The 24,248-nt window shown below is 43.1% G+C and overlaps 1 protein-coding gene across 1 annotated transcript; it reads left to right on the top strand.

Annotated features, from left to right (window-relative positions):
• On the top strand, window positions 1-24,248 carry LOC143404327 (rho GTPase-activating protein 29-like). Its single transcript, XM_076862528.1, has 8 exons — window positions 1-40; window positions 13,011-13,150; window positions 13,877-14,065; window positions 14,337-14,474; window positions 17,540-17,772; window positions 20,540-20,855; window positions 20,982-21,090; window positions 23,398-24,248. The coding sequence occupies exons 1-8, from the start codon at window positions 1-3 to the stop codon at window positions 24,246-24,248; spliced, it is 2,016 nt and encodes a 671-aa protein (XP_076718643.1).

Below are 24,248 nucleotides of genomic sequence, written 5' to 3'. Positions count from 1 at the left end.
ATGGAGGTGCTCGCCCTGGCGTTGCGCGGTGGTCCAGGAGGTGTGGCAGCTGCGGACGGGGCGGGGCCTGAATCAGAGTGCTTCACAGCTGACAGCCAGTGATCCACAACCGCCCTCATCTGCTTCTGGCCCTGGTTACACCCCCATGAGCGCTGCACAGTGCCTGGTTTCTGGGGGACTTGACAGTGCATGGCGGGGAGGGGCTTCTGTGGCCAGGGTTTTCGTGGAGGTGGCTTGATTGGGCAACCAAGGGCAGTGCGTGGGGGATGGAGGCAGTGAGCTCTGGCCCTCTCTTGCCAAGCATTTGGCGGGAGTCTGAGTCCTGGACACTGGAGGAAGCACAGGGATGAGTGTGGGATGGAGGTGGTCGCTCTGGTGTCTCCGGGTGGTCCGAGAGGTGTGGCAGCTGTGGGCGGGGCGGGGCCTGAATCAGAGTGCTTCACAGCTGACAGCCTGTGATCCACAACCGCCATGTGGGATGGAGGTGGTCGCTATGGCGCTGCACTGGGCAGGGGACTGCAGAGATGGCTGCTGACCAATTGCCATCCAGGGTCAGAGCAGCCACAGCTTAGCGCCCTGGTCCCGGAGGTGTGGCAGCTGCGGGCGGGGCGGGGCCTGAATCAGAGTGCTTCACAGCGACAGCCTGTGATCCACAACCGCCCTCATCTGCTGCTGGCCCTGGTTCCACCCCCATGAGCACTGCTCAGTGCCTGGTCTCTGGGGGACTTGGCAGTGCATGGCGGGGAGGGGCTTCTGTGGCCAGGGTTGTCCTGGAGGTGGCTTGATCGGGCATCCAAGGGCAATGCGTGGGGGATGGAGGCAGGGAGCTCTGGCCCTCTCTTGCCAAGCATTTGGCGGGAGTCTGAGTCCAGGACAGGAGGAAGCACGGGGATGAGTGTGGGATGGAGGTGGTCGCTCTGGAGTCGCCTGGTGGTCCCAGAGGTGTGGCAGCTGTGGGCGGGGTGGGGCCTGAATCAGAGTGCTTCACAGCTGACAGCCTGTGATCATCAACCGCCCTCATCTGCTGCTGGCCCTGGTTCCACCCTCATGTGTGCTGCACAGTGCCTGGTCTCTGGGGGACTTGGCAGTGCATGGTGGGGAGCAGCTTCTGTGGCCAGGGTTTTCTTGGAGGTGGCTTGATAGGGCAACCAAGGGCAATGCGTGGGGGATGGAGGCAGCGAGCTCTGGCCCTCTCTTGCCATGCATTTGGCGGGAGTCTGAGTCCTGGACACTGGAGGAAGCACTGGGATGAGTGTGGGATGGGGGTGGTCGCTCTGGCGTGGCGCGGTGGTCCGGGTGGTGTGGCAGCTGCGGACGGGGCGGGGCCTGAATCAGAGTGCTTCACAGCTGACATCCAGTGATCCACAACCGCCCTCATCTGCTTCTGGCCCTGGTTACACCCCCATGAGCGCTGCACAGTGCCTGGTTTCTGGGGGACATGGCAGTGCATGGCGGGGCGGGGCTTCTGTTGCCAGGGTTTTCGTGGAGGTGGCTTGATAGGGCAACCAAGGGCAATGCGTGGGGGATGGACGCAGCGAGCTCTGGCCCTCTCTTGCCAAGCATTTGGCGGGAGTCTGAGTCCTGGACACTGGAGGAAGCACCGGGATGAGTGTGGGATGGAGGTGGTCTCTCTGGCTTTGCGGGGTGGTCCGGGAGGTGTGGCAGCTGCGGGCGGGGCGGGGCCTGAATCAGAGTGCTTCACAGCTGACAGCCTGTGATCATCAACCGCCCTCATCTGCTGCTGGCCCTGGTTACACCCTCACGTGCGCTGCACAGTGCCTGGTCTCTGGGGGACTTGGCAGTGCATGGTGGGGAGCGGCTTCTGTGGCCAGGGTTTTCTTGGAGGTGGCTTGATTGGGCAACCAAGGGCAATGCGTGGGGGATGGAGGCAGCGAGCTCTGGCCCTCTCTTGCCATGCATTTGGCGGGAGTCTGAGTCCTGGACACTGGAGGAAGCACGGGGATGAGTGTGGGATGGAGGTGGTCGCTCTGGCATTGCAAGGTGGTCCCGGAGGTGTGGCAGCTGCGGGCGGGGCGGGGCCTGAATCACAGTGCTTCACAGCTGACAGCCAGTGATCCACAACCGCCCTCATCTGCTGCTGGCCCTGGTTACACCCCCATGAGCGCTGCACAGTGCCTGGTTTCTGGGGGACTTGGCAGTGCTGGCGGGGAGGGGCTTCTGTGACCAGGGTTGTCTTGGAGGTGGCTTGATAGGGCAACCAAGGGCAATGCGTGGGGGATGGAGGCAGCGAGCTCTGGCCCTCTCTTGCCATGCATTTCACGGGAGTCTGAATCCTGGACCCTGGAGGAAGCACGGGGATGAGTGTGGGATGGAGGGGGTCGCTCTGGCGCTGCACTGTGCTGGGGACTGCAGAGATGGCTGCTGACCAATTGCCATCCAGGGTCAGAGCGGCCACAGCATAGCACGGAGGTCCGGGAGGTGTGGCAGCAGCGGACGGGGCGGGGCCTGAATCAGAGTGCTTCACAGCTGACAGCCAGTGATCCACAACAGCCCTCATCTGCTGCTGGCCCTGGTTCCACCCCCATGAGCGCTGCACAGTGCCTGGTTTTTGGGGGACTTGGCAGTGCATGGCGGGGAGGGGCTTCTGTGGCCAGGGTTTTCATGGAGGTGGCTTGATAGGGCAACCAAGGGCAATGCGTGGGGGATGGAGGCAGTGAGCTCTGGCCCTCTCTTGCCAAGCATTTGGCGGGAGTCTGAGTCCTGGACACTGGAGGAAGCACGGGGATGAGTGTGGGATGGAGGTGGTCGCTCTTGCGTGGCCCGCTGGTCCGGGAGGTGTGGCAGCTGCAGGTGGGGCGGGGCCTGAATCAGAGTGCTTCAAGCTGACAGCCTGTGATCAACAACTGCCCTCATCTGCTGCTGGCCCTGGTTACACCCCCATGAGCGCTGCACAGTGCCTGGTTTCTGGGGGACTTGGCAGTGCATGGCGGGGAGGGGCTTCTGTGGACAGGGTTTTCGTGGAGGTGGCTTGATAGGGCAACCAAGGGCAATGCGTGGGGGATGGAGGCAGCGAGCTCTGGCCCTCTCTTGCCAAGCATTTGGCGGGAGTCTGAGTCCTGGACACTGGAGGAAGCACGGGGATGAGTGTGGGATGGAGGTGGACGCTCTGGTGTGGCGCGGTGGCCCGGGAGGTGTGGCAGCTGCAGACGGGGCGGGGCCTGAATCAGAGTGCTTCACAGCTGACAGCCTGTGATCATCAACCGCCCTCATCTGCTGCTGGCCCTGGTTACACCCCCATAAGCGCTGCACAGTGCCGGGTTTCTGGGGGACTTGGCAGTGCAAGGAGGGGCGGGGCTTGTGTGGCCAGGGTTTTCCTGGAGGTGGCTTGATAGGGCAACCAAGGGCAATGCGTGGTGGATGGAGGCAGCGAGCTCTGGCCCTCTCTTGCCAAGCATTTGGCGGGAGTCTGAGTCCTGGACACTGAAGGAAGCACCAGGATGATTGTGGGATGGAGGTGGTCGCTCTGGCGTTGCGCGGTGGTCCGGGAGGTGTGGCAGCTGTGGACGGGGCGGGGCCTGAATCAGAGTGCTTCACAGCTGACAGCCAGTGATCCACAACCGCCCTCATCTGCTTCTGGCCCTGGTTACACCCCCATGAGCGCTGCACAGTGCCTGGTTTCTGGGGGATGTGGCAGTGCATGGCGGGGAGGGGCTTCTGTGGCCAGGGTTTTCGTGGAGGTGGCTTGATTGGGCAACCAAGGGCAGTGCGTGGGGGATGGAGGCAGTGAGCTCTGGCCCTCTCTTGCCAAGCATTTGGCGGGAGTCTGAGTCCTGGACACTGGAGGAAGCACAGGGATGAGTGTGGGATGGAGGTGGTCGCTCTGGTGTCTGGGGGTGGTCCGAGAGGTGTGGCAGCTGTGGGCGGGGCGGGGCCTGAATCAGAGTGCTTCACAGCTGACAACCTGTGATCATCAACCGCCCTCATCTGCTGCTGGCCCTGGTTCCACCCTCATGTGCGCTGCACATTGCCTGGTCTCTGGGGGACTTGGCAGTGCATGGTGGGGAGCGGCTTCTGTGGCCAGGGTTTTCTTGGAGGTGGCTTGATTGGGCAACCAAGGGCAATGTGTGGGGGATGGAGGCAGCGAGCTCTGGCCCTCTCTTGCCATGCATTTGGCGGGAGTCTGAGTCCTGGACACTGGAGGAAGCATGGGGATGAGTGTGGGATGGAGGTGGTCGCTCTGGCATTGCGCGGTGGTCCGGGAGGTGTGGCAGCTGCGGGCGGGGCGGGGCCTGAATCACAGTGCTTCACAGCTGACAGCCAGTGATCCACAACCGCCCTCATCTGCTGCTGGCCCTGGTTCCACCCTCATGTGCGCTGCACATTGCCTGGTCTCTGGGGGACTTGGCAGTGCATGGTGGGGAGTGGCTTCTGTGGCCAGGGTTTTCTTGGAGGTGGCTTGATTGGGCAATCAAGGGCAATGCGTGGGGGATGGAGGCAGCGAGCTCTGGCCCTCTCTTGCCAAGCATTTGGCGGGAGTCTGAGTCCTGACACTGGAGGAAGCACCGGGATGAGTGTGGGATGGAGGTGGTGGCTCTGGCATCCCGCGGTGGTCCGGGAGGTGTGGCAGCTGTGGGAGGGGCGGGGCCTGAATCAGAGTGCTTCACAGCTGACAGCCTGTGATCCACAACCGCCATGTGGGATGGAGGTGGTCGGTCTGGCGCTGCACTGGTCTGGGGACTGCAGGGATGGCTGCTGACCAATTGCCATCCAGGGTCAGAGCAGCCACAGCTTAGCGCCCTGGTCCGGGAGGTGTGGCAGCTGCGGGCGGGGCGGGGCCTGAATCAGAGTGCTTTACAGCGACAGCCTGTGATCCACAACCGCCCTCATCTGCTGCTGGCCCTGGTTCCACCCCCATGAGCGCTGCACAGTGCCTGGTCTCTGGGGGACTTGGCAGTGCATGGCGGGGAGGGGCTTCTGTGGCCAGGGTGGTCCTGGAGGTGGCTTGATCGGGCATCCAAGGGCAATGCGTGGGGGATGGAGGCAGCGAGCTCTGGCCCTCTCTTGCCATGCATTTCACGGGAGTCTGAATCCTGGACTCTGGAGGAAGCACGGGGATGAGTGTGGGATGGAGGTGGTCGCTCTGGCGCTGCACTGGGCTGGGGACTGCAGAGATGGCTGCTGACCAATTGCCTTTCAGGGTCAGAGCGGACACAGTGGCACGCGGTGGTCCTGGAGGGGAGGCAGCTGCAGGCGGGGCGGGGTCTTCCGCGAGGATGGAACATTGAGATGGGCGCCCACGAGAGGTAGACGTCAGGAGTGGGCACTATGGGAACCGGAACACTGTGGTCCTTGGTGATCAGTTAGCAGTTGGAGCAGGATAACGACGCTGAGGCAGCTGAGGACCACAGCGATACTCAGGGGTTAACTTGACTTTTCCTTCTTGCTTTTCGGGTCTTCACAATCGTCTTTCCCACTGGGATCTTTTTGTAAGTGTGGGTACATTTCCTGAAATTTCATTCTGATGAGTACCTAGGTAAAGAAACTAACAAGTGCTGTTCCCTTTTTACTTTTTCTTTACACACTTCACCTCATCTAGGCCTTTGTTGATGACTGCTTTGAGCAGGGAAGGGGGCCTAAAGGTGCAGGGACACCCTCTTTGCCTTTCTTTCTGACTGTATCTCTATCCTATCTCTTTTCTGTCCTTCCCTTATTACTGTCCCTTCTGTTTCCATTCACCTTTTTTCAACCATGACCTCAGCACAGAAAGTTAGGGTCTAAATTGGAATTGATAAGCTGGGAGATCCCAACTGCTACAAGGAGGGTATGTCCCTGTGAGTATGTGTCCAGGATTCCCCAAGACCCTGTCGGTGATAAAAATCTGGTGTTCCAGAGGTGGCCCCCCTTCTGAGGAAACCAGTGGACCAGGACTGTCCTTTTCTTTGAGTCAGACAGGTGCTGGTTTATTTCACTTTTTCACTACTGTCCCTGTCTTAGAGACCATGGGGAGGGTTCCACACTGAGTCCTTTGGATCTTTTGGGGGAAGGGAGGAGTGTTAGGTGTTTTGTGAATATTCCAAGGCCATTTCTAAACAGCAGGCAGCTTTTTGTTCTAAATCAGTTTTGTTCTTTTCCTCTTTGGGTTCACTTCACCTCCTTATTGAGTTTGGGTGTAGGGGTCTCCCTCTTCATGGAAAAGAATTCAAAATTAGATGTGGAGGTGAGTATTTAGGATGAGTAAATAAATCACAGCACATTATACATATGTACATGTGTGTCTTTGAAATTTAGATCCTTTTCCCTGCAGTGAGTTCTTTAATCAGTTTGCCAGAAATGCCTACATAGAAATGCTAACCTATTGTAAGACTTGTGAAAGTGAGGAATAGTGACACTTAAGCCTCATTAGGTTGACAATACCTATAGATATGGTCTCATGCAGACTGAATTTGAAGAAAGCCCAATGGGCCCAGGTAGAAAAGTTTCAGCCCCCAAGTTGGCAGGATATTGAAGCTTGGCTGAGTTGAAGAATCACTATATTCAGTGAATGTAGGGTAACACCAGACCGCTCCACCTCCCCAAAATAGAACAACCTCTCAATTATCATCCCCTTCACCTCCCACCTGTAAAAGCCCTTGACCTAGGAATGTGGGCATTTACAACTGCTCTTTGTCCCAGGGAGTTAGTACTACCATTGAACAAAGATGATTCCCAGAAGGGATTCTGGAAGGATTTGGATTCCTATGTATTTTAATTTATTCAGATTCTGAAAATTAATCAGAATCTCACTTTATGCTAGACAGACTCCCTGTAGAACCTTTCCATTTAATGAGTGGCAGAATACAATAACCAAAAACTACAGCCAAAGGAATGATTATTTTCAATGGAGGGAATGAAGTGGTATTTTTGTGTGAGCTTGAAAGTAAAGGGTAATTTTAATAAGCACAAAGTGGGGGGGGGTCTTCCTGCACAGAATTGCTGGTCATCTCTAATGTCTACCAGGATCTCACTGCTTTGACAGTGCAGCCATTTGCTCAGAGACACTGAGAAATCTGAAAGAGAGCTCTGTAGGTTGCCAGTATGTGCAGGTTCTCAAATCAAGCCACAACCACTTGATCTGAGACAACAAGTCACAGACAATAGCTCTGCTTTGAAGATTTGAAGAGTAGTTGGTTTGCTGTTTCTTTTAAATTTCCCATTCATTTTCATCATGGTGATGAGACGCACACACAAAAATAATTCATATGTGTAAAGAATACAGGGGATTGATAAAGGTTGGGAGCATATTTTATTAATTGTCTTTATGATTACATGATAAGGAATTGAGCCACCTTGTTCATAGAGCAGATTTTCGGCAATAATGCCTCCCTTGATAAGAGTTTTATTTTTCTTGAAGAAAGTTTCAGAGTGTATTGCTGAGAAAGTTTTCAAATGTCACAGTCTTCCTTTTTATTTTATTTGTTGTGGTGTTACATATTGAACCAGGGCTTCAGGCACACTAGGCAAGCACTCTACCACTGAACTACACTCTAGCCCCATAGTCTTCCTTTGAAAGGAAGAGGTCGGAGCTAATTAACATGTTTATAGAAGTGTTAGGGAAGGGCAAGTTCAGTTTCAACTTCAGGGTGTATGCAGACAGAACCTTCCATAATTTTACTTATAATATATATTTTCTAATATTCATTGAGTACCACCATGATGTCACATTTGTGCTTAGCATGTTAGAATGAATGGCTGGCTTCCACAGGACATTCAGGGGACTTTAGGATTGGTTGAGCCTTGCTGGAGAGAAATGGGAAGGAGAGTGATGGAGCTTATGGGGATGATCTTGAGATAGCCCAGAGTAGATCTGAAGGTAGACTAAAAAAACAAAAACAAGTTTTCATAATGGGAAATTTCAAGCAGGCATCAAAGTAGGCCAAACAGTATACTCTGTGAATACAACCTCAGTTTCAAAAATTATCAACACCTGAACAGTCATTTATCTCTACTATCATTATATTTAATAATCCTTAAAAGCAATTATACACAATACATCAACATGGCTGTGTTCCCAAAACATCCTTTATTGATAAAAATAGACAGCTGCCCTTCATAACCCTGAATTCAAAGACGGATAGTGTTAGGTTGCATGTTTAGGTGTGTGGTTTCTGTTCATTTTAGAGTTGACTGAAATAAGGTTTGATGTTCATCCCTCGCATTATGGATATCTGTTATTTCAGCACCATTTATTGAAAGACCACGGAATTACTTTGGCATCTCTGACAGAAATCGGTTGACTGGGATCCAAGGTGGCAGAGTAGAGGAGATCCTGCTTCAAGCTGCTCTGTGCCTGAATCAGAGAAAGCTATCAGGTGGCTTCTCCTGCTCGGGGTCTTGCCTTGAGGGAACACAACATCTCAGTTCATGTGACAGGACCCCATCCAGCGGATTTTCACAGAATCCACCAGAGCTGCGAACACCAAGCAGAACTCAGAGCCTCTGTGTTCAGGTGAGACTCCAGGCTTCAGTCCCAAAGCCCACAGTTTGAGCACAGGCGCGACTCTCAAGTGGGGGAGCAGAGACACCAACTAAGCACCTCGGTGGAGTGGCAGAACTCCAGGGGATGCTCTGCTCCCACGCAGGTCCCCAGACCACGTTCTAGGCACAGCACAAGGACATCCCAGCTCCCCCGACCTCACCAGACACCCCGACTGGGAAAAGGACTGACTTGACCTTTCTCACCATCTTTGGGGGGTGTGGTTACCAGCTGGATCTGTGACTGAACAGGTACCTGGGTTCCAAATCCACTCCCCCAGCTGTAATAACTCGGTATAGAAACTATCAGCACAAAATCAGCTCTCAGTTGAACAGGAGTGCAGTGCCACCAGGACACTGCCCACTTGGTGCAATCCTAAGTTGGAGGGCGTGAGGTCCCCCAGATGAGACCTGATAAGCAAGAGAGGGGAGGGGGCTAAAACCTAGGAGCAACTCAGAGAGACCAAGATTAGGGAAGCCCAGACAAGAGAGGGAGAGCTTTAGTCTTCTCACACTGGTTACCTACACCACACTGAGGGCAGAGAACCAAGCTTGGAATAGACAACTCTACCTACTAAAAGAGAAGAAAAGGGAACTCTGAGAGTATTTTGTTGTTTGTTTGTTTGTTTTGTTTTTTGTTTTCTTCTCTTCCATATTATCCTCTTTCTTTCTCCTCTACCCCTCCTCCTCTGGTCCTCACAACCCCAACATATAACCAAGAACTTTGCATGAAATAGAACTGAGTCACCAGAATAATATAATATAAAGGAATTGCATAAGCCACCCCTCTTTTTTTTACTTCTCTCTCTCTCTCTTTTCTCTTTTTTACTTCCTTTTTATTTTTCTTCCTCCCTCTCTTTCTCTTTCAACCTCCTAATTTTTACTATTTTTACTTCTTGTAATTTTCTAAACACATATACGTGTTTGTTTTTATGCATTCTACTGTCCTCCCACATACTTGTCTCCCCTAAATTACCTCCTGTCTATTCCCCTGCTACTAACTCTCTTGATTAGAGTTCTCCTCCAAATTTCCTAAGTTTTATTAATCCATTGCCCTCACATCTTTTGCCCTTAACATAAAGTCAGATACCTGACCTCTAGTTCTCTGTCCACCACCAGAAGAAAGTGTACATCTTCTATGAAACTACTGATTATATTTTAAATTGTAATTGAATCTAGAATTACTAGACATTGACACTAACTATGAATGTCTTAATAGCAGTAATTTACACATAGGTGATGTATTGTTTATTTTGGGAATGTCAACATTGTCTCTCCCCACAAAGAAGGGATCTTGGAATATACAAGAGCACTACAAATCTATAGGGTAAAAAGAATAACACACCAGTCCCACAGAGCAGGAATGAAATACCAGCAACATGAAAAGACAAGGGAAAAAAATACCACAAACAATTGAAGACAATGCATCATTAGAAGAATAATTAGAAACAGCAGAAATAGTGACAGAGAAAGATTTCAGGATTTACATTATTCAGATGTTTTGGAATCCCAGAAAAGACATTAGAAAACAAATACAGATAGTGAAAGATCACTTTGACAATGAGCTACATAAACAAATCCAAGAAACAATGACCTCTACAGGGAGATTGAGGATTGAGGATATATATATATATATATATATATATATATATATATATATATATACACACACACATATATATATATATACAGAATTACTTGAAATGAAAGAAATATGAACCAAATTAAAAACACAAATGAAATTAATTTATAAGGCAAAGCCCCAACTTTATAGTCTTTAACTAAACTGTAAGTACCAAAAATTTAAGTTGCTACCTATTGATGACAGAAATTTTTGAACGTTAAGATTTTAATAGGGCTGAGCATGGTGGTCCACAATTGTAATCTCAGTGACTCTGAAGGCTGAGGTAGAAGGATTGCAAGTTCAAGATCAGCCTCAGCAATTTAGTGAGACCCTGTCTCTGAAAGAGGAATTGGGGAGGTAGCTCAATGGTAAAACACTCCTCAGTTTAATCCCCAGTACCCAAAAAAAAAAAAAAATTAATGGACATGCAAATAAAATAAAATCCATTTCAAGGAAAAATATCTGGCTAATAACTTGACTCCTGATAGGATCAGCTAATTACCAAATAGCTAAGATAATGCTCTCTTGTTTTTGCAAGTAGAATACTGGAAGCTGTATCACATCAACATGGAGATGCACTTGGATGATTGTGTAACCTTGAGAAAGTCTCTTACTCTTGTTGGTAGTTTCCTATCTTAGAAACAGGTTTTTATCTGTGGTTTTCATACTACTACTTCAGCAATGGAATCCTTTTTTTCAAGTAAAAAATCTTAGAACCCTTATATACATATGCATGCACACATTCTAGCCCACTATATTTCATATTTTCTTTTTTTCATTAATATAAATTTCCTTATATAAATTTTATGTACAATAATTACTAAACATTAGGTTAACCAATGAAAACACATAGTAATGCATTGGTAATACATATATTAAAATTTGGTAACAAATTTGTAAAAAAAAAAAAAAAAAAAACCAAAAACACAAATGAGAGCATCACCAGCAGAGAATACAACTTAGAAGATAGGACATCACGAAGACAAAGTATATTATCTTGAAAAGAATGTAGACAGCACAGCAAAAATGATAAGAAACCATGTGCAGAAAACCCAAGAAATATGGCATAGCATAAAAAGTCCAAATTTAAGAGTCATTGGGATAGAGGAAGGCACAGAGTTTGAAACCAAAGGAATGTGCAAGCTATTCAATGAAATAATATCAGAAATACTTCCAGACATGAAGGATGAAATGGAAATCCAAATCCAAGAATCCTGCAGGACACTGAATGTGCAAAATCACAACAGACCCATACCAAGACACATTATAATGAAAATTCTCAATATACAGAAATAGGAGAGAATTTTAAGAGCCACAAGAGAAGTGAATCAGATTACACATAGGGGTAAACCAATTAGGTTAACAGCAGATTTTTCAACATATTCCCTGAGAACTAGAAGATCCTGGAACAACATATTTAGAACTGGAAAGATAATGGGTTCCAACCAAAAATCTTGTATCAGGGAGAGAAATGAATTACAGTAGATGGGGTAGAAAGAGAAGATGGGAGCTAAACTGTGGAGCCAACCTAGATGTCCTTCAGTGGATGAATGGACAAAAAAAAATGTGGCATTTATACACAATGTAATACTACTCAGCATGATAAAAGAACAAAATCATGGCATTTGCAGGTAAATGGATGGTGTTGGAGAAGATAATGCTAAATGAAGTCAGCCAATTCCTAAAAAACAATGCCAAATATTTTCTCTGCTATAAGTGGGGTAACTTATAGTTGAGTTGGGAGGAACAGCATGGGAGGATGAGATTAATTCTAGGGAGGGGTAGGAGGGAAAGAGAGGAGGAAGGGGATTAGCAAGGATGGTGGAATGTGTTGGACATCATTGTACAAAGTACATATATGAAGATTTGAAATGGGTGTCAACATACCTTATATACAAACAGAGATATGAAAAATTGTGGTATATATGTGTATTAAGAATTGTAATGCAAAAAAATAGAACATATATACTGGCATAAACTGAAGTGAACATACTTTATATCCAGAGATAAAAGAAATTGTGCTCTGTATGTGTAATAAGAATTGAAATGCATTCCAGTGTTGTCATGTATTTAAAAAAATTAAATGAATTTTAAAAAAAGAAATAGCTTCACTAAATACAAGAGAGTCTACTTTGGATTCTATTTTATTCTGTTGATTTGCATGTCTCTTCCTAGGCCAAAAGCACACTGGCTTGAATCCTGTAGCTCTACAGTGAGTTGTAAAGTCAAGCAGTCTAGATTCTCTAAAATTTCTTTGGCTCTCCAATATCTTTAACATTTTCATATAAACTTTAGAATCAACTTGTTAATTTCTGTATAAAAACATGCAGGGTTCTTCCAAAATCCTATGTACTCAGCAATAAAAGAGAATAAAATCATGGCATTTTCAGATAAACGCATGGTGTGGGAGAAGATAATGCTCTGTGAATCTAGGCAAGCCCAAAGAAACAAATGCCAAATGTTCTCTCTGATATAAGGAGGCTGACTCATAGTGGGGTAGGGAGGGGGAACAAGGGAGGACTCTGAAACAGAGGGATGCGAGGGGAAGGGAGAGAACATGGGGTTAGAAATGATGGTGGAATGAGAAGGTCATCATTATGCCAAATACATGTATGAAGACACGAATTGGTATGAATATACTTTGCATATGACCAGAGATGTGAACTATTGTGCTCTACATGTGTAATATGAATTGTAATACATTCCACTGTCATAAGTAAATAAAAAAAGAAAAAAATGTGTGTTTTATAAGAGATCAATAAATGAGATGCTTTTTTATGTTAGAAATTCAAAATAATAGCTTTTTGTAATATATAAGTAATCTCAAAGTCTAAAAATTATTCCATGTACAATATCATGTGGTATATGTTTTTGTCATTTTACCCTTCTTACATACTAACATTTCTGTTGTAAGGACCCAGCTCCCTTGGAACATTTCAGCAATCATTAATGGCAAAAGCAGCTGCCACCCATAAATTCAGAAAATGGAGATATCCAGCAAGATGTAGATACTGTGAACACATTGTCATATTTCAAGGTCTTAAATGCCAAGAGGTAAGATCTTTTTGGAATCACAATTTTTTCTTTAGCTATATACTTTTTTGTTATGATTTTACTTATTTAGAGATGTGTGTGTCCACACACAAACACACATTTAAATATATATAAATTTGTTGTTTGTACTCCTGGGAACTAAATTTAGGGTCTTGCACATGCCATATTTTTAGAGAGAGAAAAGAGAAAGAGAGAGGGAGAGAGACACACACACACACACACACACACACAGAGAGAGAGAGAGAGAGAGAGAGAGAGAGAGAGATTTAATATTTATTTTTCAGTTTTCGGTGGACACAATATCTTTTTTTAAATTTTATTTTTATGTAGTGCTGAGGATCCAACCCAGCACCCTGCGCACACCAGGGGAGTGCATTACCACTTGAGCCACATCCCCAGCCCATACACTTTTTCTTAAAATTGTGCTTTGAAATGGGCTCTTGCTAGATTGGTCTGGCCTTTAACTTGTGAAATTCCTGTTTCAACCCCTCAAGTAGCTGGAATCATGGGCATATGCCATCACACCTAGCTTGCCAGTACATGTTTAATAAAGTCCCACAGTTTATTTTTGTAGTTTTCTTATTTGTTTTCCTGTTAAATGTAATTCACAAACCACAAATAGTACTTTTTCACTTATTTTTGTCGTTATTAGTCGGCCTGTATTTTGCTTAGTTGTGAATAATTTTAAGGTGAGTCAATCAGTTTTCAAATATCATTTTCTTATAGTGTCTTCTTATCTGCCATAAAAAATGCATGGCAAACTTAACCATCGTTTGCGGACATCGTAAACTTCGGGGGAAAATACACCTATTTGGAGCAGAATTGTCCTGTGTTGCCAAAAAGGAGCCAGATGGCATTCCTTTCATAATCAAAATGTGTACTTCAGAAATCGAAAGGACTGCCTTGAGTTTACAAGTATGTTGTTTACTCTTAAAACTCTAAAAACATAAATGCCTTTGTGATTTGATTTAATGAAAAAGAGATTTTAAGAAAATCAGCACTCTCCATTTGTAATAACTAAATTTATTCACATTTATTTGGAAAATGTTAATTTATTTGACTTCAACTTGTATTTTTTAAATACTAATAAAAATTGAAGTAGATACATCAACTCTGTCTAGATGTCTGCATTTAGCCCTTTGTACTAAAGTGAAATATTGCATTCTGTTTTTCTTTTCTCTTCAAGGGAATCTATAGAGTCAGTGGCAACAAGGCAAAAATCGCAATCCTGTGTCGAGCTCTGGAAAGTGGAAGGCATTTAGTAGATCTGTGCGAATTTTCTTCACACGATATCTGTGAAGTGTTGAAATTTTACTTACAAAAGGTTAAAGTTTTATTCTAAACCTACCATCAAATGCAAAGAGCAAAAATATTTTATATTGAATATTTTTCATTGGTATAGACTATGTCATCACCCCCCTCATTATTCTAAGATTTTATAATGATGTACTTTGATGTGGATATATTTCCATCCAGTATTCTGGCCACTCCATGAGCTCCGTCAGTTGTGAGCACTTTAGTTCTTGGAACTTTTCTTGATTTTTATTGCCATTCTCCCACCCTTGTACTTGAAGCTCTTCTTTGGAGATGTGTGTGTGTACCATACACAAACACACATATAAATATTTATAAATTTGTTATTTGTACTCGTGGGGATTAAAAATTCAGGGTCTTGCACTTGCTTGGCAAGTATACTTGTTCTCCAGTTCCCTTACCTTTTCTTTATTGTTCTTTTTTTCTTCAAAAACTTTCTAAGACATTTCCTTGTCTTTTTCTTCTTGAATAAGTAAATTACTCCATTTGTGAGATCATGTTTTAATATTCAAGAAGTCTGATTTTCTATTCTTTTGATCACATTTTTTAAATGATTATATGATGCTCTTTTATTGTGGATGTTCATAGATTTTTCTCATTAAGGGTTCTTTTCTCTATTTGGCCTCTAACCTCTGTAGAAATACAATGTGACCCTCATATATAACATTAAATTTTCTATAGCAACATAAAAATTAAAAATAAAGTGAAGTGAATTTTAACATATCATTTAACATTTTGAATATCTAGTTTTTCAAATTATGAGGTATTTTGTTTATTTATGTATTTGTATTGCAGCTCTTTTTCTTTGAAATCTGGTATCTATTTTTCATTTAGAACACATCTCAATTTAGATCAGTTGCATTTCCAGTACTCTTTCACCATATCTGACTAGTTGCCAGCATATTGACAGCATCATTTTAGATGCTGGCACTTCATTTTGTTCTTTTTCCACCCATTTTGATTTTTGTCTTTCATGGTGTCTAGTTACATGAGTTTGGACTTGAAATCACTTTGGAAGCACTTGAACACATCAAGGCTTTTTAAAAACTTTGAACTTTACTATAAAGTGGTCTAGATGGACTGTTTGGTATATGCCTAACTACATGTCTCTAGTTCCCTGTTCTGGCACTGGTGTGATCCTCCTGGGAAGGCATTTTTTCTAATTGTAGATGAACACAATACTTTTAATTAATTTATTTATTTTTATGTGGTGCTGAGGATCCAACCTAGTGCCTCACACATGCCAGATGAGTGCCCTACCATGAGGCACAACCCCAGTCCCCCAGGAAAGGGTTTTTTCCTTGCCTAGAGATGCAGTACCAATACTGTGGAAGCCAGGGTTACTAAGACTGTAGGATCTGGGCTTTCAGTGTGCATATAGCCAACATATCCCCGTTTGAAAACAGTTACCTCTCTGTTCCTTATGTTTGGCATTGCCTCGATTCAGAGAGCCTCTGTATCCCATTGCCCAGAGAAAAATTTTCCAGAGTTTTAGAAAGGAGATTGCCCTAGTACATGGAGTGGAGACAGGATTCTATAGAGAGCTAAGCTTTCTCAGCTGGCCCACCTGCAACCTAAGCCAAGATCAGAGGACCTGGTAGTGATTGTCCACATCCCTTTAGGATTCTGAAAATCATGTTGAGTGACAAAGAGTCAGTTCTCTTGGAAATGCTGCATCAGGACTTATTCATCTGCTCTTCTACTTGTGAATTGTTGCTTTTTGTTTTCTCTATTTTCCTAGTCCTTATGAGCCTACTGTATTTTAGTGGAATTGCAGGAGGGAAAGAAATTAAGTATAAATTGCTGGGTCTACAATGTTAGCCCAGGAAAGCATTGATAACCCTTTAATCACATTCTACAGATTCCTCAACTGAGAAATGGAGGTTGATACCTTTGAATGACTGGAAGTCTCATAATGTGTCATCCTTAACCTTGTTTAGTCAGTCAGGGAAAGGAGATGAATTGGGTCCAATACAATAAACTTGCATTCTGTTGAGGAATTTTATATGTCTAAGACTTTCATTTGGCAAAGTGTGCTCAATTCTTGCAATAGTGTTAGAGAGTAGCCTTTATCTGACTCATTGACCTAAAGCTCCAAGAGGTGATGTGACTTGCTTCAGATCCCAGAGTGGTTGAAGATAGAAACTGATCACAGGGCAACACCTTAACTTCCCACAGATATTATAGGACATCAGGTAGCCAACGATTCACTGAATTTTTTATTGTAGGTCAGTAGAAACATTAAAATTCATTTTGGCAGTGGATATTTGTTGTAAGAACTTCTTTTGACCTATTCATGGCAAATCAGCCTGTTTGAAAGTTTCATGAGATGTTGACAGTATGTTTTTGTAGGTCTATTATCTTGTGCTGATCTTCATTCTTGCCTAAGTAAAATCTGTGCCCTTTAGCACTTTGATATTTTTACCCCTTACTCATAAAATCCATGGGTTTCTGATTCATTTTATAGATTCTGTTCACTATTCTATGTTTGTTCCAGTAAAACAGCTGAAGATTATATATTTGGGGGGCAGATGTGAATAGAAGAGTTTTAAAATCCCATAATGAAGCTTAAAGCTTAAACTTCATTTAAAGTTTAGAATTTCACTCATTATCCATTAATTTGTTATTAACATAAATATAATTTATAGTCAAGATTTTGATTTGCTTTCTAAGTCACTTCTCTACCAAACATATATATTATATTTTATGGGCAGGGATGAAGCTCAGTACTAGAGTGCTTGCATAGCATGCTTGAGGTCCTAGGTTCAATCCCCAATACTGAAAATGATATCAATAAATACAGATTGACTTTAGAAAATTTTGTTAATCTAAAGGGGACATGCTAAATTATTTGAGTCTCACTTATAGTTGAATTTAACAAAGAAAACAGGCAGAAGATTTTTTCAAAATATTTATTTTTTGGTTGTAGCGGGATGCAATACCTTTATTTTATTTATTATTTTTTATGTAGTGCTGAGGATCAAACCCAGGCCCCTGCATGTGCTAGGCAAACACTCTACCTCTGAGCCACAACCTCAGCCCAAAGGTATTTTTAATATAATTTTGTTTCTTTAGCTACCAGAACCATTGGTTTTATTCCAATGGTACCAGGAATTTATGCAGCTTGCAAATGTCATCCAACAAATTAACCAAGAACAGGACACCAAAAGGGACAACTCTGAAGACAACACATCTCCAAATATGTGTACAGATATCAACCAAATTTTTCTCAAAACCAAGGACCTTGTAAGAAAATTGCCACCGTTCAATTTTAACACTCTACATTACCTTATCATCCATCTTAAGAGGTAAGAATTTTTATACCATCTTAGCCATTTTTAATTCAACAGGGCAATAGTATTCAGTACATTTATATTGTTATGATTTTCAAAATGATTTTTAGGATGTTTTTATTATGTGTTGGGAAAGGGAGACATTGAATACATGTTCATGCAGCAAACATGGTTCCCTCAGATGCTTCCTGTGTGCCAGGCTCTGGCTGGGGAAACTAGGGTGGAAATATAGGGTTTCTGCTATTTGTGGGCTTATCCTCTTGGGGTACAGGTCTGTATATAACCACAGTTCACCATCATCCTTTTTCTAGTAGCTGTGCACAGCTTGTAGGCATGCAGAGGAAGTTTTGGGGGTAGGAATAGAGCAGAAGAGGCAAAAGGCCTTGTGTCTGATTTTAAGAACTGAGTGGTGATTTGGTATTGAATGTGCAGAAGAGCATATGAGGCAGAGAGAAATGACATGGAGACACAAGAAAGCATTTTGCATTTAGAAAATTTGATTTCATTAGGCTACAATATAGCAAGCAGTAGCAGGAACTGTGCTACCCTTCCTAGAGACTTGATAAAAAATCTTACCTACCTGGCAGATTAGTTGACCAAGGTGTTTCTATGCCCACTAAAGAACTTGGAATCAGGAATTTCACATATTCAGATTTGCCTGCTAGACCTTTCTGACAGTAATTAAGATCTCCTTTTTTAATTTTTTTTAAATTTATTTTTTGTGGCTGGAATTGTGGCTCAGCAGTAGAGATTGTGCAAGGCCCTGGGTTCGAACCTCAGTCCCACATACAAATAAATAAATAAAATAAAAATTTTAAAAAATTTATTAGTTCAAATCAGTTATACATGACAGCAGAATGCTTTTCAATCCATTGTACACAAATGGAGCACAAATTTTCATTTCTCTGTACATGATGTAGAATCATACCACATGTGCCGTCATACATGTACTTAGGGTAATGATGTTTGTCTCATTCCACCATCTTTCCTACCCCATACCCCTCCTCTTCCTTCCCTCTCCTGAGCCCAATCAATGTTCCTCCATCCCCAGGAACCCAATTATGTATCAACATTTATTTATCAGAGAGAATTTTGGCCTTTGATTTTGGGGGATTGGCTTACTTCATGATATTCACCAACTCCATCCATTTACCTATAAATGCCATTATTTTATTCCCTTGTAATGCTGAGTAATAGTCCATTGTGTATATATACCACAGTTTTTTTAACTATTCATATCTTGAAGGGCTTCAAATTATTCCATGAAATAGAAAAGGAGGAAACCCTTCCAAACTCATTCTGTGAAGCTAGTATCATCCTGATACCCAAACCAGCCAGAGACACATCAAGGAAAGAAAATTTCAGACCCATAACTACACGATGAACATAGATGCAAAAATTCTCAATAAAATTCTGGCAAACCACATACAAAAACATATGAAAAAAAAAAACAATGCACCATGATCAAGTTGTGTATTCCAGGGATGCAAGGTTGGTTCAACATACAGAAATCAATAAATGTAATTCATCACATCAATAAACCTAAAGAGAAGAAACCTATGATTATATCAATTGATGCAGAGAAAGCATTTGACAAAATACAGTACCTTTTCATGTTCAAACTATTAGAAAAACTAGGGGTAGTAGGAATATACCTCAACATAGTAAAAGCTCTCTATTTTAAACCTAAGGCTAACATCATTCTAAATGAAGAAAAATTGGAAGCATTCCATCTAAAAATTGTTCAACATAATCCTTGCCACTCTAGCCAGAGCAATTAGGTGAAAGAAATTCAAGGGAATACAAATAGGAAAAGAAGAACTTAAATTACCATTTTTGCCAACGACATATTTTATACTTGGAGGATCCAAAAAACTCCACCAGAAAACTTCTAAAATAATAAATGAATTTGGCAAAGTAGCAGGATATAAAATTAATACCCATAAATCAAATGCATTTCTATACATCAGTGGTGAATCCTCTGAAAGACAAATAGCAAAGCTACCCCATTCACTATATATATATATATATATATATATATATATATATATATATATATATATAATCACAGCTTCTTTACCCATAGATGAATCTAGTATCATCCTGATAGCTAAACCAGGCAGAGACAGATTTCTTTGGATAGTCATAGAAATATCAAGCTGAGAGTGTTTGAAGTAAAACCAGAACATTGATAGTGGCAATAGAACAGAGAGGTGTTCAGGAGAGAGAACCATCCAGGCTAGAAAACTAGCTGTGGGCAGCTGGGAGTGTGGCTAGTGATAGAACACTTGCCTAGCACATGTGAGACACTGGGTTTGATACTCAGCACTGCATAAAAACAAATAAATAAAATAAAGGTATTGTGTCCATCTCTAGGTAAAAATTATTTTTTTAAAAAAGAAAACTAACTGGGCAGTGAGAGAGAAAATGACAGTGCTGTTTCAGTTTCCAGTTCTTATACTGGAACGGGGAGTATATCCCACATACAATGATGGAGCAATTTTTAGAGGTGTTTTTCTTCCTTCTGCTACTGAGTTCAGTAGTTCCTTCTACTTACATGCATTTTATCCTAATATAGTACTCTGAAACTCAGTTTGGTGTGTGGTAAGTATCATAATGAAACAAAGGATTCTTTCCCTGGACCCACCAAACTTGACCCTTGACAAACGTTTTGTAGTCATCTATAGCCCGAGTTTTCTCCAACCTTCTCAAGTCATAGTAAACTAACATTAAAGACATCTATTAGGCAAATCTCATACACTTTATGTGTTCTTCTTTTCAGGGTTGCAGACCATTCTGAAGAAAACCTGATGAACTCAAAAAACTTGGGGGTGGTATTTGGACCCTGTGTCATGAGGCCCAGGCCTACAACCACTCCTGGTACCATCTCCTCCTCTCTTGTTGCATATGCCAATCAGGCCCTGTTGGTCGAATTCCTCATTACCAATGCAGAGATGATCTTTGATGGGTCCCTAGAGCCACAAAATGTTTCATCTAGTACTGACGTTGTTGCACCTCGGGTGGATAAAAGCCCTCCTTGCAAACCCGTAATATCAACAGAACATTCCACAAAGTCACAATATTTTTCTATGAAGCAAGTGAGTTTTGACCATTACAGAATTGCATTAAATTTGTGATGTTTATGTTAACAAGTTAATAGTCTTTGAACTGTTTGTTTTGAGATGTGTTTTGCTTTTAGTTTAAAACTTTTCTTGTTTCAATAGGATATTCACACTGCAGATATTGAAATTAAAAATTATGAATTGGCTACATCATTTGAGGAATCAGAACGCAAGCAAAATGCATTGGAAAAATGGGATGCATGTCTCATTGGTGAGTGGTCATGTAACATATATCCTTGCATATTTCAAACCTTGCCAAGAAGTCGTGATTAAAAACCAAGGTGAGGGCTGGGCTTGTAGCTCAGTGGTAAAACGCTTGCCTCGGCATGTGTGCGGCCATGAGTTGGATCCTCAGTACCATATAAAACAAATAAATAAAGATAAAAATATTGTGTCCATCTACAATACTCATCCTTTAAAAAAAAACAAGGGGTATTAAGTTGAGGTAAGTTCAAACTTCAAGGTTTTATTAGTTAACTTTTCTAGCCATTGAGAAAGTTTAGTGAATGTCATTTAAATGAATATCATGCTTTGTTTCTCTCTTGTAAAAAGATATCTTGAAATTCATAAATTATTTTTGTTCTCTTTCTGAGATTTGTTTTCACCTTCACTTCTTTGTCATCAATTAAAGTCAAAACAGAAAAAAGCTGGACTCCTGAAACTCAAAAAAAAAAAAAAAAAAAAAAGACTCCTAAAGTTTTTTGATGTCCCTTTACCTGTGGCCTAACTTTAGCACATTAAGCACACATGTCTTCCATTTTCTTGGCTCCAGTCTTTTTGTTCACTGTTTTTAATCGTTTTATTTCAGTGTATCATTTCTGGTAAGGGGGTTGAAAACCTTCCATTCCTTACTGCTCTAGTAGAGCTTAATCTGAATTTTTCAATATATAGTCATAAATGTTAAATTTGATATATAAAATTAATGAGATATCAATAAGTGTAGCCTGAGAAAGTCTGAAAACAAAGAGTCCATTTCCTCTCTGCAAAGAAAAACACTGGACTCACTGATTCCATTCATCTGATTTGATCTTATCAGCACTTCTGTGCTATGAACCTTGGCCTCATTTAAGCCATAGTTAACAGTCTCAGGAAGGTAAATAATGCCAAGGGTCATGTCCTTAAATTATTGTTGATTCAGGATTTGAACCTCATCCTGTCTCATTCCTAAATGTAACCTTGTTTTGCTGTCCAATGAAATTGGATTCCCAGCTAGGTATAGTAAAACAATAAATAATTTTAAAATATTTGAAATTTTCATTACATACCAGGTAATTCTGAACCTTTTATTTAGAAGATCATTAACAACGCATGCCAACATATCTCCACATAGGAGTTTGTCTTGACAGAAGAAGGCAGGTAGGGCTAGTGCATTAGGCTTGCCCAGGGCAGAACTGGAGCAGGAGCTGAGACAGCACCCAGGCAGCTAGAAGTGGTGCTAGAAGTTCTGCAGGACTGTAAATATGTTTTGGTGGTTGCCATCCAACCACAATGGCTCAGCTCCCTTCTATCAATGTGGAGAAGGGCCCAGGACAGCAAATCACATGAGCACTGCCTGAGAACCAGGGAAGAGAGGCCAGCAGCCTCAGGTGAGGAAGGAGGTCAGATGAGATGATGACCTGCGATCATCATCAAGTGATGCTGCTGTGCACCTGTCTTCAAACCACTGCCCAAGGATGTGGGAGAAGGACCAGGTGGCAGGGATGAGGACTGTGGGCTATGAACAGGGCTGTTGGAAAGCCATCAGACCAGTGGCAAGGCACACAATTGTCTGATGTTTCTCAGCAGGGAGAAGAGGATCATGGCCAGAGGGCTGCACCTTTCTAGTAACAGGAGCTTCTAAGGCACATGCAGCAAAGACAGAGTGGGAGATGCTAGGGTTGTAGGTGAGAAAACAGGGACCTTGGGACCAGACTAGAGGAGAAAGAGAAGGAGGTAAGTCTGGAGTCTCCAGAACCAGTAGCACAATGGCAATTCTAACAGCTCTTCAACCTTCCTTTGTGTAGAGGATGTTGCCATGTATTAGTGGATCAGCTGGGAAAGCATCCAAGTCCTCTCTGGTGTGTTGCCCTCAGTATGGACAGAATGTAGCTGGAAAGCAGATTAAGTGACAGGCAAAGTCCTTGGGATTCAGGTCATGGAGTTTGTTGGTGTACAGAATAGTGTTACTGTTCTAGAGTCACCATTGTCTGCCTGTTGAAATCAGGAAAGTCTTAACACAGAAAATATTCATTCATGGGTAGTATATTAAAACAAGTTACTACAGGAAGGGTTTTTTTTTTAATTTTATGTGCTTTGTGACTATTTATACTATTAAGATAAATTTTAAAAAGTAATGCTTTAATTAAAAATGTGCCTTTAATATTGTATGGATTTTTAATTCCTCTGCATAGATGACTGAGAAAATACTGTTGAAAAAATATGTAAGTCTCTGTTGTTTGAGAGAATAACCATTCATAATAACCACACTTCCTTATTAACCAAGCTTCATGAAGTTAAAAAAAAATCTCTTCTTTTTCAGATCACAAAGAACTTGAATCATCATCACAAAAGATGGACAATATGTGTAAAACCACGAAACCACTTAGTCTGAAATCTGATGTGACAACAAATGATATACAGAGGCCTATGCCAAGCACCAAGATCAGATGTTGCTGTTTGCCTGTAGATAGGTTCCATCTTGCAAGCTCTCCTAATGAGAAAAACAGGAGAAATGTGGGAAATGTCAATTCAGACAAGTTTTGCCAGAATCTTACCTTTGAAGGACTTAATATAAAAGACACCTCTACTACTGTTGGCTCCCAAATTAATGGTTTTGATCAGCAGATTTCAGAAAAAACTCAGGAACAACAATGTGAACTAAAGAACTTAACTGGCATGAGTGCAGTGATTGTGCCAAGTGTACTCCAGGAAAAAGTGACAATGAGCATCAATGATAGTGGTGATCATTCCAACGGTGCCACACAGCCCAACACACCAGCCAGTTCAGCAAGAGAGGCACCAGTGAGACTGTCTTCTCATTCTCACCGTCTTGCTCCTGCAAGAGCACCCAGAATACTGCAGCCCCATCTCGGGACAACATTTTACAAACCACCTATCCTGACCAGCAAAGTCAGGGGGACTGAGGAGAGACCAGCTTCACCTTCAGCAACAGTGCCTCCTAGCACAGCTCTTACTCCCCTGAGTCATGTGGAGAAATCTGTTCCAGAGGCAGACAGCACATCAGCATATGCTTTGAAACCAGCTGCTGAGCCTAAAGAGAACTGTGAGGAGGTTGGCCTGCCTGACATGAATCCAATGTGCCAGGGACTCAGGCTAAAACAAATGGAAGAGGTACAAGACCTTGAATTTGAAATGCCACAGTTTGTGTAG

This window comes from Callospermophilus lateralis, chromosome 7 (assembly GCF_048772815.1).
Source record: "Callospermophilus lateralis isolate mCalLat2 chromosome 7, mCalLat2.hap1, whole genome shotgun sequence".
NCBI lineage: Eukaryota > Metazoa > Chordata > Mammalia > Rodentia > Sciuridae > Callospermophilus > Callospermophilus lateralis.
This window is presented reverse-complemented; position numbering and strand designations above follow the sequence as displayed.